The following is a 17,279-nucleotide window of genomic DNA, read 5'->3' on the forward strand; positions in this document are numbered from 1 at the left end:
GGAGGAATTATGGTTACTAGTTTTCATTATATTGGAAAGTATGATTATTTCATGCTTGGGATGAAAGTAATTTTGATAAATTAAAAACTAGTGAAGGAATTAGTGAATAGAATTATCTCCAATTGATTAAAGAAAATTTGAAGAATTCATTCAAGTATCGAGAAATGGAGATTCAAGAGAAAATTTGAAAGTTGAGGAATTAAGTGGTGACTTTGTATTAGTTTAACTACCATATTTTAATTTGAATTATTATACTATTATTTCAGGTAGCGAATTGGAAGTTTGGAAATGCCCATCAGTTTAGCCAAGATTTTTATCCATGGAGCAGTGAGTGGAAAAACTTATTTTTCAGAAATAAGTATTCTTTAAATTTAAAGTTATTTATTTTATAAAGTTGACTTCGTAGCATGATTTTCAGAATAAAATAGATTTTATTATCAATTGTTTTTAAAGTTAGATTCAGTTCAGTTAAATCATTTATCAACATGTTATATTTATATTACATAATTCGACATAGTTAAAGTATTTTTTTAAAACCACCAGAGAGTACCTAGTTGATTTTACCCTAGTCTACACATGTATGAATGTGTTTCCACAGTGTATGATCAGTTATGGTGATTTTACTCGCTTTGCACTATTGTTAATGTGTCTCCATAATGTATGACCAGATTATCGGAGGTCTTTGGGGCCTCCACTCATACACACATAGGTTTTGGGTCGTATACTATGGTGATTAGCCTTTGGGGCAGCTCTGCGTATGCGTGACCAGATTACCAGATTATCGGATTATCATATTTGAATGGCCTTACCTTGTACATCGAGATTACTCTGTACATGAGTTAGGCTATTAATTGGGTGCCTTTTTGGTGTGATTTTCTAGTATTATACAGCCAATCAGATTATAGATTACAGACTACAGAATTTAGTTTATTCAGTTTTAAAAAATAAAACTTTTCAGTGTGATTTTTCAGCATTATACAATTTATTAGATTTTAGAAACAAAATTCAGCTTATGCAATTTACAGAATAAAGATTTGTATGATTCCAATATATTTTAGTTTTGATAGTATTATCAGATTTCAAATTACAGTATTTAGCTTATTCAGTTTAAAAAATAAAAATAAAAATGATTTTAGTTTATAGTATTGTGAAAGGAAATTTTTACTAGATACCAGTTTTCAGAAAGCTATTATAAAGGGGAAAGTATACCTTTACAAAATATCCACTCGCTGAGTTACACACTCATATTTTGTCACCCTTTTTCTTAGCAAATAGTAGCTGCGTCGAGTCACAATGGAGCATGTCGATCTACGAATTGAGTCACACAGTGTCATTTCTTGTGTGTCTCATCTTGTCAGTTAATACATCACTTATTTTTGGGATTGATGCATCTTTTATCAGAAAATGTATTTATATCACAGGTTCATTGCATATTTCTTTATATGTTTTGCAAATGGAGTTGTCTGATTGTAAAGGAATATAAGTTTCTTTCCAATGCACTTATTTTGAATAGTTGGTATTTCGAGGGACTGGAGTACCCTATTTTATATTATATGCATAGATTTGAGAAAATTGATTTTTACTCAGGTGGTTTAGTCCATGTTTTAAAGAAGATTCTGTCAAAATTCTTCTAAAAATATTTTTTTTAGTCGAGCAAGTCAAAGTTGCCTTAGTGGTGGATCCGACATTTAGTTGGTATCTACTATCGGCGCACGAGACGTGTTGAGTCCATTAAGGTAATTCGGGACAGGTCGTGTCAGTCTAGATGCATACGCTAAGGTCTTTCCCTTGAGCTTTCCTGTGTGGTCTTGTTCTATATTCCTTCGATTTTTGATGGAGTCCTCTGTTTGGATCTCGTTCTAGATCAGGCTTAGCTAGTGACGGTGAGAGGTTAGGTTTCTGTTGCAGACATCTCATCAAAAGAGAGTTTCAATTAACGGACCATTCCATAACGGACTCTCCATATCATCCATTTTTTTGGCTAGCTCCTAATTGATATTAATGGTAGCTTACTGTACCATTGCTTAGTAGGTTTATCCAACATTTCAAGGAAACCTTTGGCACTTGAGTATAGAGCTTACATTTTTCAAACTTATTTGTGTTATATATTCGAGCAGATGGTACATCGGATCTCATTTTCTTCAATTTCCTTAAGAATAGCATGTCCTTATCATCATCATCCATGTCGTCTGATCCGACAGGTCGGTGTTCATATTTCTCAAACTGAGGAATTTTATATGAAGTGTTGAACTTTCAGTCGTGTGGGTTTATCTCATCTGCTAGCCTTTCTAGAGTGATTTTATTTACACGTCACTGCTTCCTCTTCTTTTCTAGTACATTGTTGTTGTTTTTCGATGCATGCAGGCTGCTGCTATTTTCACGAAAGAAACAAGCAATAGGCTCCATTTCGTTCTCATCGAACTCACCCTACCAACTCACCTTTGGATTTTCAAATTTTGCGTGCAAGACGCATTTTTCTGCTGTTAATGCCTTTATGCTTTAAACCATCTCTTGGATAGTTTTTGTTGTAGACGTCTTTTCCCATAAGCAACGGCACTAATAGGGAAAATGTCAACTTGCAACTTTGTCAATGTTTCCTCCAGTTGTCACTTCGAATTCACGTCACTATTCACCGGATCATCATCGTGCTCACGGACTTCAATTTCTAGCCCTTTTATCCCTTCTAGATTTACTTCTCTTTGTCCATTTTTGAATATTTCAAAGATTTGTCGATTTCTATAGATAGATTTGAGGTTTCTTTGCTCAGTTTTACACATACAGTGTCAATTTGTTGATGGCAAAATTTCGATTAAAAATTCCTCACCTAGTCAGGATTTTCGCTTCCTATACTCTGATTTTGATGCTTAAATAGGAGCAAAACAATAAATTTCTATTTGGGAGGGAGATATTTGAATGTGCAAGCATTTCCTTTCATAGGCAGGAGTATTTATAGTTATCTTTCAAGGTATTGGGGGCAATTAGGTCATTTCAGAAAATAACAGGTGGCAGACTTTCGCTGGTTGGCTTGTAACTGATTTTATTATACATTTACGTTTTATTTACCATCTTACATGTTGTGTGTTGATTGGCTTGAAAGTCGTGTTTCAAATACATATCCATGTGTGTGCTAGCAACGGTTACTGCTAACTTGGAAGAGGAATGGTTCGTCCCTCTTTTGTGCGAACATTCAGTGTTTTTGCTTTCTTAGTATTCTTTTATACTTCACAAATGAGGATGGGCTCGCAAGATAAATTAGTTGTTCTATTAATGGTGTGGTTTTTTATTCAAGTCAAGAGTGTTTTTTCCCCAATATATTTATTTCTAATAATATATCTACAAATTTTTCAGCAAATGATGTTTTTTATAATCATTATGCAAAAAGTATAATTATATCCTATGTACAAGGTATATTTTATTAGTTTCCTTACCTATATCATCCATGTGGACGATGACAACAAAGATGTCGATTGCGATTGTGGAAAGAGTCAAGTGAAGAGAGTATGGTGTATTTAAGTAACTTGGCAGGACTAACTTTATTTCAATCCACGTCCAAGTCATTAACTTATTAAAATATAGTAATATTTGTTACCCATCATGATTTGGATTGGTTATCAAAGGAAGTTTCTTCAAAATGAAGAGAATTATATATTGTTAAGAGAGAATATTGTTGGGTAAATAATAATTTCCGCCCCATCTTGATTTGGATTGGTCATAGAAATTTTCTTCGAAAGAAAGAGAATTATATATTGTTGGATAAATAATAATTTCTTCAGAAGACTTAGATCCGCTTAAGAAGAATTCATCTTCAATACCAAAAGAGGATTTTTTGAAAATTAATTGGTAAAGGTAAGTTTCCTGGTAATTTTCTCTATGATATGTCTCCTATAACATAGTTGGACTTATATTAATGCAGTAGCCCATTGTACGAACTAGTTCAAGTTTGACATGAATCAATCGTTTGAATACATGTTCAATATTGAGGGGTGTCCTCTATTAAGAAGTATTTAGCATAAATAATTTAGATATACCTACTCGTGGAAATCAAATTCAAATTTATATTAGGTTTCTTTCATCTTATAATCCAACATAAAATGATTGGCATGCAAGAGCTTATTCAAAGCAACAATAATTAGTCTGTACATAATGAAAATTGACTGAGTAAATTATGTGAAGTCATATTGAACCGTAATGACATATTGTTCACATAAACCTACTTTTTTATTTCTATATGTGCATATATTTAATTTTATACTTTTAAATAACTTTCAAATTCACTTGATAGTAAACTCCTAAACATGATTTGAACTGTTATAAAAATTGTTAATAAAATTCACTCAAAATCGGACCTCTCATCAATGTCCAAAATCGATACTTTCAAAAATTTCATAATCAATAGTCCAAAACTCTCGAGCAAACTCTTAGAAAACACATTGTGGGGGCATTAAAATATGAATGTTTAACGTTGATGGGTATGCAACAAAATAGAGGACCAAGGACAAAACTATTCAGGAAACAATGAAATGATGCAAACATATCAAAACAAAATGAAATTATACAAAGTGCATAACACAGTACAAATGCAAATATATGGTAATTATAAAATACAATATAAGGAAAAAAAATAATAAGCTATGTATAATTCTTCACTCCTCTAAAGCTATAGGAACTTCAGCCAAAAAAAAAAGAAAATTATCGATCAACCTCCCTTTTTACCAAGTAATTGAAGCCTCTATTTGGTGGAGATCAAAAATCAAATTTTTAGTAGATTTTGATATTGATGAAATGTGTAGTTAAAAAGTCGTGGATTACATAAAATATATGATTAAAATTAATTATTAACTTTAACTTTGATAAAAATCTAAATTTTTATATCTATTCAAATAGTAATCCATCAGACGACACCCAATCTATGGACGCCAATTTGGCGTTTCGAAGTATTTAATGGTTTTTTTTTTTTAATTATCACTAGTAAATTAAGTCCCTATTTGGTAGAAATTTTAATTTTAATTTTAATCTAAGTCAAAGATGTAATTAATTTTAACCACATATTTTATGAAATTCACAACTTGCAAACTACATATTTTATCAGTTTTTATCAAAATCTATATAAAAAAAAAAATGATTTTAATCATACTAAACAACAGCTAAACCAATTCGCAGTATCTACAGTGAAAGGACACAGCGAATAAAATAGGTCCACCTCTGTCTATCCTAAACAATTGAACAGTGAGTTGCCACATTGTGGGCAGCCATGTTTTCTTGGCGTGGAATGAAATAATAAGTATGCAAAATTCACATTGACAAGTAAAGATCTAATGTGTGACAAATTTAATGCATTTTGTAAACACGTAAAATTGAATTTAATACTTTTGCAACGCTCTAAGAAAATTTCTTCAACCACTCCAATTTGAAAGCCAATGTCTGTTGCAAAACTCTCTTGATTTTAATGCAACCACCTCTGTATCCTCCACCCTAAAATACCCAATTGTTCTCGTAAATTGAATTGCCACCATCACTCCAGCTTCATTGTACATGTATCACAAACACCAAAGTTAATGCCCTCACTCTGCATTGCAACATCAATGTTTATTTTTAAACCACCTGCTGAGGATGGCTATCTTGTTGTTTCTTCAACAATTTTTTTATCTTTAGTGGACCTCTCAGTAGGACTTGATTTCAGATGAAGTTCTAACCATCCATCAGAGAAAAAAGATGAACGAATCTCCAATTTGACCTACAGATGAATATGCAAGCAAACGTTTCATGCTTATTGGAGTAATAGCAATGATATTTCCCACTATCATGCTAAGAATTGCTATGATTTCCAAGAAGAAGATGCCATTTGTTTGATGAGAAATAAAAAGGAATATCGAAATTTAAGTAGCCAAAACTGAAGTAGCTACTTTCAAAGTAATGAAAAGAAAAGCAATGATTGAAGTGAGAGACTTATAGTCGAAAAGATGATTCATCTCACATAGCTCCTAAGTGATAAAAGAAAGAACTACTCACCTTCTTTCATTTTTGATTACCTTCCTCGTATATGTATGAGACTGAATTCATTCAATTTCCAAAAAAGATTCTAATACTTAACTTTTCGAGGAATCCTTCATCAGTGGTTGTGTATGCTAATTATTTTCAACCTTTTCGATCTTGGTTCTTTAGGAGTAAGTCAAAAAGAATGAGAAATAGAACCATCTGATTTAATTAGTTCTCAATGGCCATGAAATGATCATCTTAGGATGATCCTTTTGTCAACGGATTCATCGCAAAAGTTTACTTATCTGATAGGAGATCCAATTGGTAAAGACCGATCAATATGTTACTTCTAAGGACCTCTACAATGAAAAGAATGAAATAATATTGCTTCGCAATCAATTGGAGAGTAATGAAATAAAATTGGCTATTGCAGAATCTAGCCTTTCCAAGGTGAAAGTTCGTGAGGTAAAACTTATTAAGGAAGCTATGCGGGAGAAGGGTAATAAGGTTCTTGATATTATCAGGAATTTTCACTGAGTTGAACATGAACTTCTTGGAGGCCCGTGAAGAGGATGTCAAGGACACCTTAACTACCGAGGACTCTACGTTGCCTATGAGGTTTTAGATACTTCGTCCAATCGTGTCGAACCTCCCCAACTTGGGACCCCTAGATTATTCTTCTGAGCAAGGTGATTGCTACTGCCAAGCCTGCTGACGCTCCCACTCTCACTCCTCTTTCACCTTTTGAAAAGATTAAACCATCCGAGGATAATGCTCTCATTAACTAAGATGATCCGACTTTTGGGAATCTTCAGCCTTGGGTTAATTTGGAGAAATAGTTTTCCCTCTTATTGTAATATGAAATATTGTTCGGTCTTTTTGTATGGAACCATTTATTACATTTACTTTGGCTCGCGCTACTTAATTATCTATTGTTTAATTATGCTTTGCAAAAGCGCGTTTGAGGTGATTTCTTATATCGACGGCACTAATTGTCAAACATGAAATTTATTCAATCATTCATCGTAATAAAATGAAAGGCAAAGGATTACTATCATATCCCTGGCTATGGCCTTTCATTACATTAGTGCTTCATGCACAATTACAATATGTCATGACATCAACATTCCATGATGGATGTGGTCTCACCCTTAGTAATAGATTCTTTTGGGACGAAAATTAGTCCCCATTTTTCATTGACAGTATATACCTTGCCATAAGTCGGAATTTCCTTGTAGGCGAAAAAGACTTCGTTTGATTAAAATTTCACTATTGGCAGAAAGAAGCTCGCCGTTCACTCTTTGTGTCTCCATCAATATTTTCATTACTTCCACCTTGTTTTAGGTCAAGTTTAGTTTAAAAGTTTCAATACTCATGCTTTCTCTAGTACTTGTGAAGTTACCCTTATTCCCAGGTAGTTTTTTCCACCCACCTTTTATAGCATCAGATGTTTTCCTAAACAGGGTTTCAAGTATGTCCTTCATTTTAGTCATCAGTATAATATTAACCACTATGGTCCTCAGGATTGCTTGATTTTCTTTAACGCAGATCATTCCTTAGAGACTTTCAAATTTCATACATGGATGATGAATGTATGCTACTACTTTCAATTGTTTTAGGCTCGGTCTCCCCAAGATCTCGTTGTAAGCAGATTTACAGTCTATTATAAAAAAATCCATACAACCATGGAATGCGATTAGCTCCTCACCAGCTCAATTGCTTGTTAAGGGAATAAATTCCACATCGGTTAAATATCGAAATATTCACCAACTTAAATAGATCTTGGATCACTCATCTTAACAAAGTTGACCTTATTAAAATGAACTCCAAATCTTAACATGGTATCAGAGCCCAGTAAATTCTGACGAGCTATTCGATCCGATTAAGTCTCAAAAATAAGCACACGAATTTCAAGATTTGTTTGATCAAAAAGAGCCACCATCTTGTGAGGGCATGTTAAGGGAATAAATTTCACATCGGTTAAATATCGAAATATTGACCAACTTAAATAGATCTTTATAAATTGATATTTATTTCGATATTATACCGATATGAGATTTATTCAAAACACTTTTGTGGTATCAGAGCATCCCTCTAACGAGAATCTCGATCCGAACTGCTGCTACTATGGCATCATCAGATGCTCTTCCCCCTCCAATCAGCCCGTTCTCTCACCCAACTAGCAGGTCTTTTAAAAATAGCTCCCTTATTACCATAAACACTAATCAATTACAACGCCTTACTTCCTCTAATTATCCATCATGGAGCGCTACCTTTACCAGTCTACTTCATGGCTACGATCTCATGGAGTACTTAGATGGTACTCTTCCATGCCCATCGAAGCCTAATACATCTACAGATGTTACTGCCCATGCTACATTTAAACTTTGGTTCCGACAAGATAAGCTTCTCCTTAACACTATCCTTGCTTCCGTTGCTAAAGCCATCATGCCATTGATTGTTACTGCTCAAACTTCGCGGGAAGCGTGGCAGCGCTTGTCCCGTCTCTATGCTAATCGATCTTGCACCCGAGTCATGCAGTTGAAAGAAAGTCTCACCACGTTGCAGCATGATGATCGGAGTATTTCTGAATACATGCAAGCTGTGAAGGCTATAGTTGATGAACTGAGCCTTATCAACGTTCCTCTTTCAACTGATGATATCACACTTTATGTACTTCACGGCTTGGGGCCAGAATTCCGTGATGTTGTTGCCCTCATTCGCACCAGGGAATCATCCCTATCCTTTGAAGAACTCCATGATATACTAGTCAACCATGAAGTCTATCTTAAGTGCCTCAAGGCCTCCTCTGCATCTCTTGGGGTGAATGTTAATCCTGCTGCACGTCGTGATGGAGTTCGGCCTACCCGTCTCATTGGTCTCCATCACACTCGCTCTTCCAGTCAGATTGACCAGTAGACCCATCGGTTCAACAAGCCCTGACGTAAGCCCATATGTTAATATTGTGATGATATTGGACACATTGCTAAATATTGTCCAAAACTACAGACCGCTTTGGCTAATTGTGTTGGCCGCTCCAAAGGGAAGTCTACAAAATGGTTGCTAGACTCTAGTGCCTCTCATAGCATTACCTCGGAGCTTGATAATTTATCTATCCATTCTGAGTATGATGGCACTGACGCTATGGTAATTAGTGATGGTTCAGGTTTACCCGTTACTCATATTGGCTCCCTTATTTTTCATTCGCCTACTCATAATTTTAAACTCAATGACACATTATGTGTTCTGGACATTCATAAAGATCTCATCTCTGTGCATCAATTCACCAAAAAAATAATGTACTAATTGAGTTTCATCCTAATTATTTTTTGGTGAAGGATCGAACAACGGGGGTGATTCTACTTCGAGGAAGGTGTGAACAAGGCATTTACCCATTACCTACTACACTACCAGACCCGCTCATTCCCATTGTAGCCAATGTTAGTGAGAAAACCTCTAGTGTCATTTGGCATCGTCGTCTGGGGCATCCTCACCATCTTGCGGGGGCATGTTAAGGGAATAAATCCCACATCGATTAAATACTGAAATATTAATCAATTTAAATAGATCTTAGGCTACTCATCTTAACAAGATTGACCTTATTAAGATGGACCACAAATCTTAACATTGCTAATGTAATCTATCTTCTTAGGATCAAACTATTGCTAGTATAGTAGTACAACGGGTCGCCACGGGTACCCAGATGATCAAACTGCATATGGTCAAAAGCACTTCTAAACAAGATAATTATAGAACTACCATTATCTACCAACATTCTGTTAAGGTCATAGCTAGCTATTACAGCTTGCACTAGCAATCTATCACAGTAGGGATAAATTATTCCATGTTCATCAAGATCATGAAATGTAATTGAAATAAATGTAGTTTTAGGATTATCTCGAATTCGAAAATTTTCCAATGTGTGCTTATTGACTGTTCAAACATAGTTTCATGCATTCATCGTTTCTCTACCTATATAAGGGCCCCCAATTATAGTATTAATTTCTTTTACCAAAGCTTGGGAGTTTAAGACATTGACTAGTGCTCATGTGGGCTCTACATGCCTGGGTTTATCTCCTCGACCTCGACCTCGAACTCTAGTTGGATAAGATGATTTCCTACTTTTAGGTGCTTCGTGCGATCTTCCCTACTACGTTCGTAGATTTACCATTTTAAGTACCTTGTATCATTCATCCGTATTATAGTCCCTAGTGCGATGGATCCTTCAAAACTCGTCTTTTGATTTCTAGGGATAAGTGTTCCTCCCGTGTAGCCTCTGAGAGGGCTAGAGATATTGCATACACTGTGCCTTGGGCTTATTTAAATGTTAATACTTTGCCAATCCATATTACAACCAATTTTATCTAGTCAAAAGTTAAGAGTTGAATTTTCAAAATCAAAGTTAAATGAGGACTTTAATGAACTAAATTATTTTATTAGGGTTACTTTACAAATTGAAAATATTTTGAGGGTCTAAGATGGATAAATTTTAAAGTTACAAATTTACTTTTCTAGTATTGAAAGATAAGGGTTTAAGGAAGTGCATATGAAATTAGAGGGACTTTCTTTGCAAATTAGGTTAGTGGCCCATTTTAAAACCAATTCAAACCCAATTACCCATTTCATTTTTCACCCAATTACATACACACAAGAAGCTGGGAACGGGCTAGAGCAGAAACAGAGAAAAATCAACAAAACGAAGGGAAAAAAAAAAGAAGAAAGAAAAGGAAGAAAGGAAAAAGGAATGAAGAAAAGCTTATTCCATTGTTCCATTTCTTCATTTTTTTTTAAAAGACATAAAGAAGTAAATGTTTTGTAGAATAATTTATATTAAATTGTCTAAGGTTCTATATAGTTGGTTTAATTTTCAGATTTAAGGAAAGAGTATGATCTCAAGCCGATATTTTTTATTTGTGAAAGATTTTTTATATCAAGGTAAATTATAACATTTTTGGTGAACCCTAGGTTTTTTAATTAGATTATTGAGTAAAGATAATTTGGGAAAATGATAGTCTTCATGAAATACTCACATGAAAGGATATTTTTTTTATGGAACAAGATGTGTATTAAATGGGAGAAATTATGGTTACTAGTTTTCATTAGATTGGAAAGTATGATTATTTCATGCTTGGGATGAAAGTAATTTTGATAAATTAAAAACTAGTGAAGGAATTAGTGAATAGAATTATCTCCAATTGATTAAAGAAAATTTGAAGAATTCATTCAAGTATCGAGAAATGGAGATTCAAGAGAAAATTTGAAAGTTGAGGAATTAAGTGGTGACTTTATATTAGTTTAACTGCCATATTTTAATTTTAATTATTATATTATTATTTCAAGTAGTGAAGTGGAAGCTTGGAAATGCCCGTCAGTTTAGCCAAGATTTTTATCCATAGAGCAGTGAGTGGAAAAACTTATTTTTCAGAAATAATTATTCTTTAAATTTAAAGTTATTTATTTTATAAAGTTGACTTCGTAGCATGATTTTCAGAATAAAATAGATTTTATTATCAATTATTTTTAAAGTTAGATTCAATTCAGTTGAATCATTTATCAACATGTTATATTTGTATTACATAATTCAACATAGTTAAAGTATTTTTTAAAACCACCAGAGAGTACCTAGTTGATTTTACCATAGTCTACACTTGTATGAATGTGTTTCCACAGTGTATGACCAGTTATGGTGATTTTACCCGCTTTGCACTATTATGAATGTGTCTCCATAATGTATGACCAAATTATCAGAGGTTTTTGGGACTCACTCTCGTACACACACAGGCTTTGGGTCGTATACTATGGTGATTACCCTTTGGGGCAACTCTGCGTAAGCGTGACCAAATTATCAGATTACCAGATTATCGGATTATCAGATTTGAATGGCATTGCCTTGTACATCGAGATTACTCTGTACATGAGTAAAGCTATTAATTGGGTGCCTTTTTGGTGTGATTTTCTAGTATTATACAGCCAATCAGATTATAGATTACAGACTACAGAATTTAGTTTATTCAGTTTAAAAAAATAAAGCTTTTCAGTATGATTTTTCAACATTATACAATTTATTAGATTTTAGAAACAGAATTCAGCTTATGCAGTTTACAGAATAAAGATTTGTATGATTGCAATATATTTTTGTTTTGATAGTATTATCAGATTTCAAATTACAGTATTTAACTTATTCAGTTTAAAAAATAAAAATAAAAAAGATTTTAGTTTATAGTATTGTGAAAGGAAATTTTTACTAGATACCAGTTTTCAGAAAGTTATTATAAAGGGAAAAGTATACCTTTACAAAATATTCACTCGCTGAGTTACACACTCATATTTTGTCACCCTTTTTCTTAGCAAATAGTAGCTGCGTCCAGTCACAATGGAGCCTGTCGATCTACAAGTTGAGCCACACAGTGTCATTTCTTGTGTGTCCATCTTGTCAGTTAATACATCATTTATTTTTGCGATTGATGCATCTTTTATCATAAAATGTATTTATATCACGGGTTCATTGCATATTTCGTTATATGTTTTACAAATGGTGTTGTCTGATTGTAAAGGAATATAAATTTCTTTCCAATGCACTTATTTTGAATAGTTGGTATTTCGAGGGGTTGGTGTACCCTATTTTATATTATATGCATAGATTTGAGAAAATTGATTTTTACTCAGGTGGTTTAGTCCATATTTTAAAGAAGATTCTGTCAAAATTCTTCTAAAAATATTTTTTTAGTCAAGCAAGTCAAAGTTGCCTTAGTAGTGGGTCTGACATTTAGTTGGTATCTACCATCGGCGCACGAGACGTGTTGAGTCCATTAAGGTAATTCGGGACAGGTCGTGTCAGTCTAGATACATACGCTAAGGTCTTTCCCTTGAGCTTTCCTGTGTGGTCTTGTTCTATATTCTTTCGATTTTTGATGGAGTCCTCTGTTTGGATCTCGTTCTAGATCAGGCTTAGCTAGTGACGATGAGAGTTTAGGTTTCTGTTGCAGACATCTCATCAAAAGAGAGTTTCAATTAACGGACCATTCCATAACGGACTCTCCATTCTCTTGCTGCACATCATCCATTTTTTTGGCTAGCTCCTAATTGATATTAATGGCAGCTTACTGTACCATTGCTTAGCAGGTTTATCCAACATTTCAAGGAAACCTTTGGCACTTTAGTATAGAGCTTACATTTTTCAAACTTATTTGTGTTATATATTCGAGCAGATGGTACATCGGATCTCATTTTCTTCAATTTCCTTAAGAATAGCATGTCCTTATCATCATCATCCATGTCGTCTGATCCGACAGGTCGGTGTTCATATTTCTCAAACTGAGGAATTTTATATGAAGTGTTGATAAGGTTGTCCACGCTCCGACCTCCACGGTAATAGCCTGGTTGAACTTTGAGTCGTGTGGGTTTATCTCATCTGCTAGCCTTTCTAGAGTGATTTTATTTACACGTCACTGCTTCCTCTTCTTTTCTAGTACATTGTCGTTGTTTTTCGATGCATGCAGGCTGCTGCTATTTTCACGAAAGAAACAAGCAATAGGCTCCATTTCGTTCTCATCGAACTCACCCTACCAACTCACCTTTGGATTTTCAAATTTTGCGTGCAAGACGCATTTTTCTGCTGTTAATGCCTTTATGCTTTAAACCATCTCCTGGATAGTTTTTGTTGTAGACGTCTTTTCCCATAAGCAACGGCACTAAATAGGGAAAATGTCAACTTGCAACTTTGTCAATGTTTCCTCCAGTTGTCACTTCGAATTCACGTCACTATTCACCGGATCATTATCGTGCTCACGGACTTCAATTTCCAGCCCTTTTACCCCTTCTAGATTTACTTCTCTTTGGCCATTTTTGAATATTTCAAAGATTTGTCGATTTCTATAGATAGATTTGAGGTTTCTTTGCTCATTTTTTCATATACATTGTCAATTTGTTGATGGCAAAATTTCGATTAAAAATTCCTCACCTAGTCAGGATTTTCGCTTCCTATACTCTCTGATTTTGATGCTTAAATAGGAGCAAAACAATAAATTTCTATCTGGGAGGGAGATATTTGAATGTGCAAGCATTTCCTTTCATAGGCAGGAGTATTTATAGTTATCTTTCAAGGTATTGGGGGCAATTAGGTCATTTCAGAAAATAACAGGTGGCAGACTTTCGCTGGTTGGCTTGTAACTGATTTTATTATACATTTACGTTTTATTTACCATCTTACATGTTGTGTGTTGATTGGCTTGAAAGTCGTGTTTCAAATACATATCCATGTGTGTGCTAGCAACGGTTACTGCTAACTTGGAAGAGGAATGGTTCGTCCCTCTTTTGTGCGAACATTCAGTGTTTTTGCTTTCTTAGTATTCTTTTATACTTCACAAATGAGGATGGGCTCGCAAGATAAATTAGTTGTTCTATTAATGGTGTGGTTTTTTATTCAAGTCAAGAGTGTTTTTTCCCCAATATATTTATTTCTAATAATATATCTACAAATTTTTCAGCAAATGATGTTTTTTATAATCATTATGCAAAAAGTATAATTATATCCTATGTACAAGGTATATTTTATTAGTTTCCTTACCTATATCATCCATGTGGACGATGACAACAAAGATGTCGGTTGCGATTGTGGAAAGAGTCAAGTGAAGAGAGTATGGTGTATTTAAGTAACTTGGCAGAGACTAACTTTATTTCAATCCACGTCCAAGTCATTAACTTATTAAAATATAGTAATATTTGTTACCCATCATGATTTGGATTGGTTATCAAAGGAAGTTTCTTCGAAATGAAGAGAATTATATATTGTTAAGAGAGAATATTGTTGGGTAAATAATAATTTCCGCCCCATCTTGATTTGGATTGGTCATAGAAATTTTCTTCGAAAGAAAGAGAATTATATATTGTTGGATAAATAATAATTTCTTCAGAAGACTTAGATCCGCTTAAGAAGAATTCATCTTCAATACCAAAAGAGGACAAAAAGGCTACGAAGAGTAGAACATGTAACGCGTTCATGGCTTAAACAACTCGAAGTCTGAAAGAGTATATTACATCGAAAGAATCGAAACTATTAGTGTTGTGTGAAGTTGATTTCTAAGCTTTTAACTTTACCTAAACACCCAAAATGCTTGAGAACCGACAGCTGCCCAGTACTGAGAATGATAGAATCAATGAGGTTGTCGGCAAGATAATAAAATACTGACTAAATATAATTTAAGAGACAAATAGTGATAATGAAACTTGTATAATTTTCTATAATCACAATACTATACTAATAAAATAATATCTTAAGAATTTGAAAAAATATCATGATATGGAGAGAGTATGATAATACTTTCGTATCTTAGCACTAACATAGGTAATTTTATTTTATTTTATTTTTTTATCTTGATGCCTATCTACATACTCACGATCCACAGATAGACAACTAGAGAGTCTTTAATCATCCACAATTCATTTAAAGATAATGGGATCTTGTTTTCTCACTCACTGATGAAGGACACATCACGACAATCCTAACATACCACTAGATACAAGAGGAGATTGCCATATTAGTTATCGTATTCATGTCGAGAGTTTTCAAGGGTACCAAGCAGCATTCCTTTCAAGCAAATGCCCTATGATGTCTCTGAAGGCATGCTTTTTTCATTCGGCGTATTAGCGGAGATTTCTTGAAAATTTCATAGTGAACGTACAACAAACTTGAGAAGTTAGACCAAACTGCCATATAAGTAAAAGTTGAATTCCAACTTGTGACAACACCGACCAATAGTAGGACCTCCATTGCATGTTTTCCAAAAATAAAAAATAAAAAAAGTGAAGAAAAAATTGTATTTTTTATATAAACGAGACAGATTTGGACATTCCTCAATCACCTTGTGGTGTATCAACCAATATGAAGGAAACTTGCATTCTGCTCCTCCTCTTATGGCTTCCATTGAGTTTGGCCATATCAAATCAGACCCTCAACAACAGCATAATGACCATGCCTGGCTGCCCAGCCAAGTGCGGAAACTTAACTGTTCCATACCCGTTTGGCATCGGTTTAGGTTCAGGGTGTTCCATTGGATCTTTCTTTGACATCAACTGTAACACGTCTTTCACTCCTCCAAAAGCCTTCATCGGTACAGGTAATTTAGAGGTTATTAACATATCAGACACCAAAGTCCGGGTGAAAAACTGGGTAGCTTCCAGATGCTATGATGCGTTTGGTGCTGTAACCCTCGAAAACCCAGTTTCGTTGAGTCTACGAGCCACGCCTTACAGCTTGTCAAATGAAAATGTGTTAACAGTTGTGGGGTGTGATGACATGTCCTTAGGAATCCTTCAAAGCTACAGAGGTGGATGTATTACAATGTGCTCAGACAGGAGTGAATTGAGTGACAAACATTGTTTGGGAATTGGCTGTTGTCAGACCTCCATTCCCAAGGGTCTAAAGGTCTTTGTTACTTCCCTGGAAACCTATGAAAATCACACAAAGGTCTGGTCTTTTAACCCATGTGGCTATGCCTTTCTTGGAGAGAAGAATAGCTACGTATTTCGCCTTTCTGATCTCTCCAATCCACATATCGAAGAGAGAATTTTAGAAACTGTGCCATTGGTGTTGGACTGGGTGATCGACAATAGAAATTGTATTGAAGCTCAAAAGTTCAATAATTTTACTTGTCAAGAAAACAGTATTTGTATCGATCCTGATTCTGGTTTTGGAGGATACCGCTGCAGTTGCTCTAGTGGATATGTGGGAAATCCATATCTCAAACCAGGCTGCCAAGGTTGGTTAGAATACTTCATGGATAAACCAAAATGACTTGTAACCCCAATATAGACATGCATCTGACTTTTCTTTGTTTTTTCAGATATCAATGAATGCGACAGTAATCCCTGCGTTGTAAACGGGATTTGCAGTAATACTCCTGGTGGTTACCACTGTTTTTGCCGGAAAGGTTACGTTGGTGATGGCAAAAAATCTGGTGTTGGTTGCATTCTCTTGCATTCTAATATACCTCCCCAGCATTCAACTAAACTACTAGTGTTTCCAGGTTATAAACACTCATCACCCTTGCGAATTTCTTCATCTCATTTCCTTGCATCCTGTGTTTAATCCGTTCAGTCAAAATTAGAAGTCTTTGCTCCTACTAGGATAAATGGCACAGGAGAAGCGGTGTGAATACTCCCCAAAAAAATTTAAAAAAAAATTATAAAAAAATAGGGCTCCAGGATTTTCCGTTTCTGAAACCATAATATCCGTTGCTATTACTATTTACCAACAGAATATTAGCGATCACAAATTCATTGTTAATTTGGAGGTTGCTGATAGT

General features: G+C 34.5%; 1 protein-coding gene across 1 annotated transcript; it reads left to right on the plus strand.

Moving 5' to 3' along the window:
• Positions 1-15,856: 15,856 nt before the first annotated feature.
• Positions 15,857-17,000, plus strand: LOC111378509 (wall-associated receptor kinase 2-like; the record flags this gene model as incomplete). The annotated part of the gene is made up of 2 exons (XM_023001723.1): positions 15,857-16,733; positions 16,818-17,000. Coding segments are annotated over exons 1-2 (1,060 nt in total), but the record flags the coding sequence as incomplete, so codon positions are not given.
• Between the last annotated feature and the right edge of the window lie 279 nt (positions 17,001-17,279).

Source organism: Olea europaea, unplaced genomic scaffold (genome assembly GCF_002742605.1).
Source record: "Olea europaea var. sylvestris unplaced genomic scaffold, O_europaea_v1 scaffold1825, whole genome shotgun sequence".
NCBI classification, from domain to species: Eukaryota; Viridiplantae; Streptophyta; class Magnoliopsida; order Lamiales; family Oleaceae; genus Olea; species Olea europaea.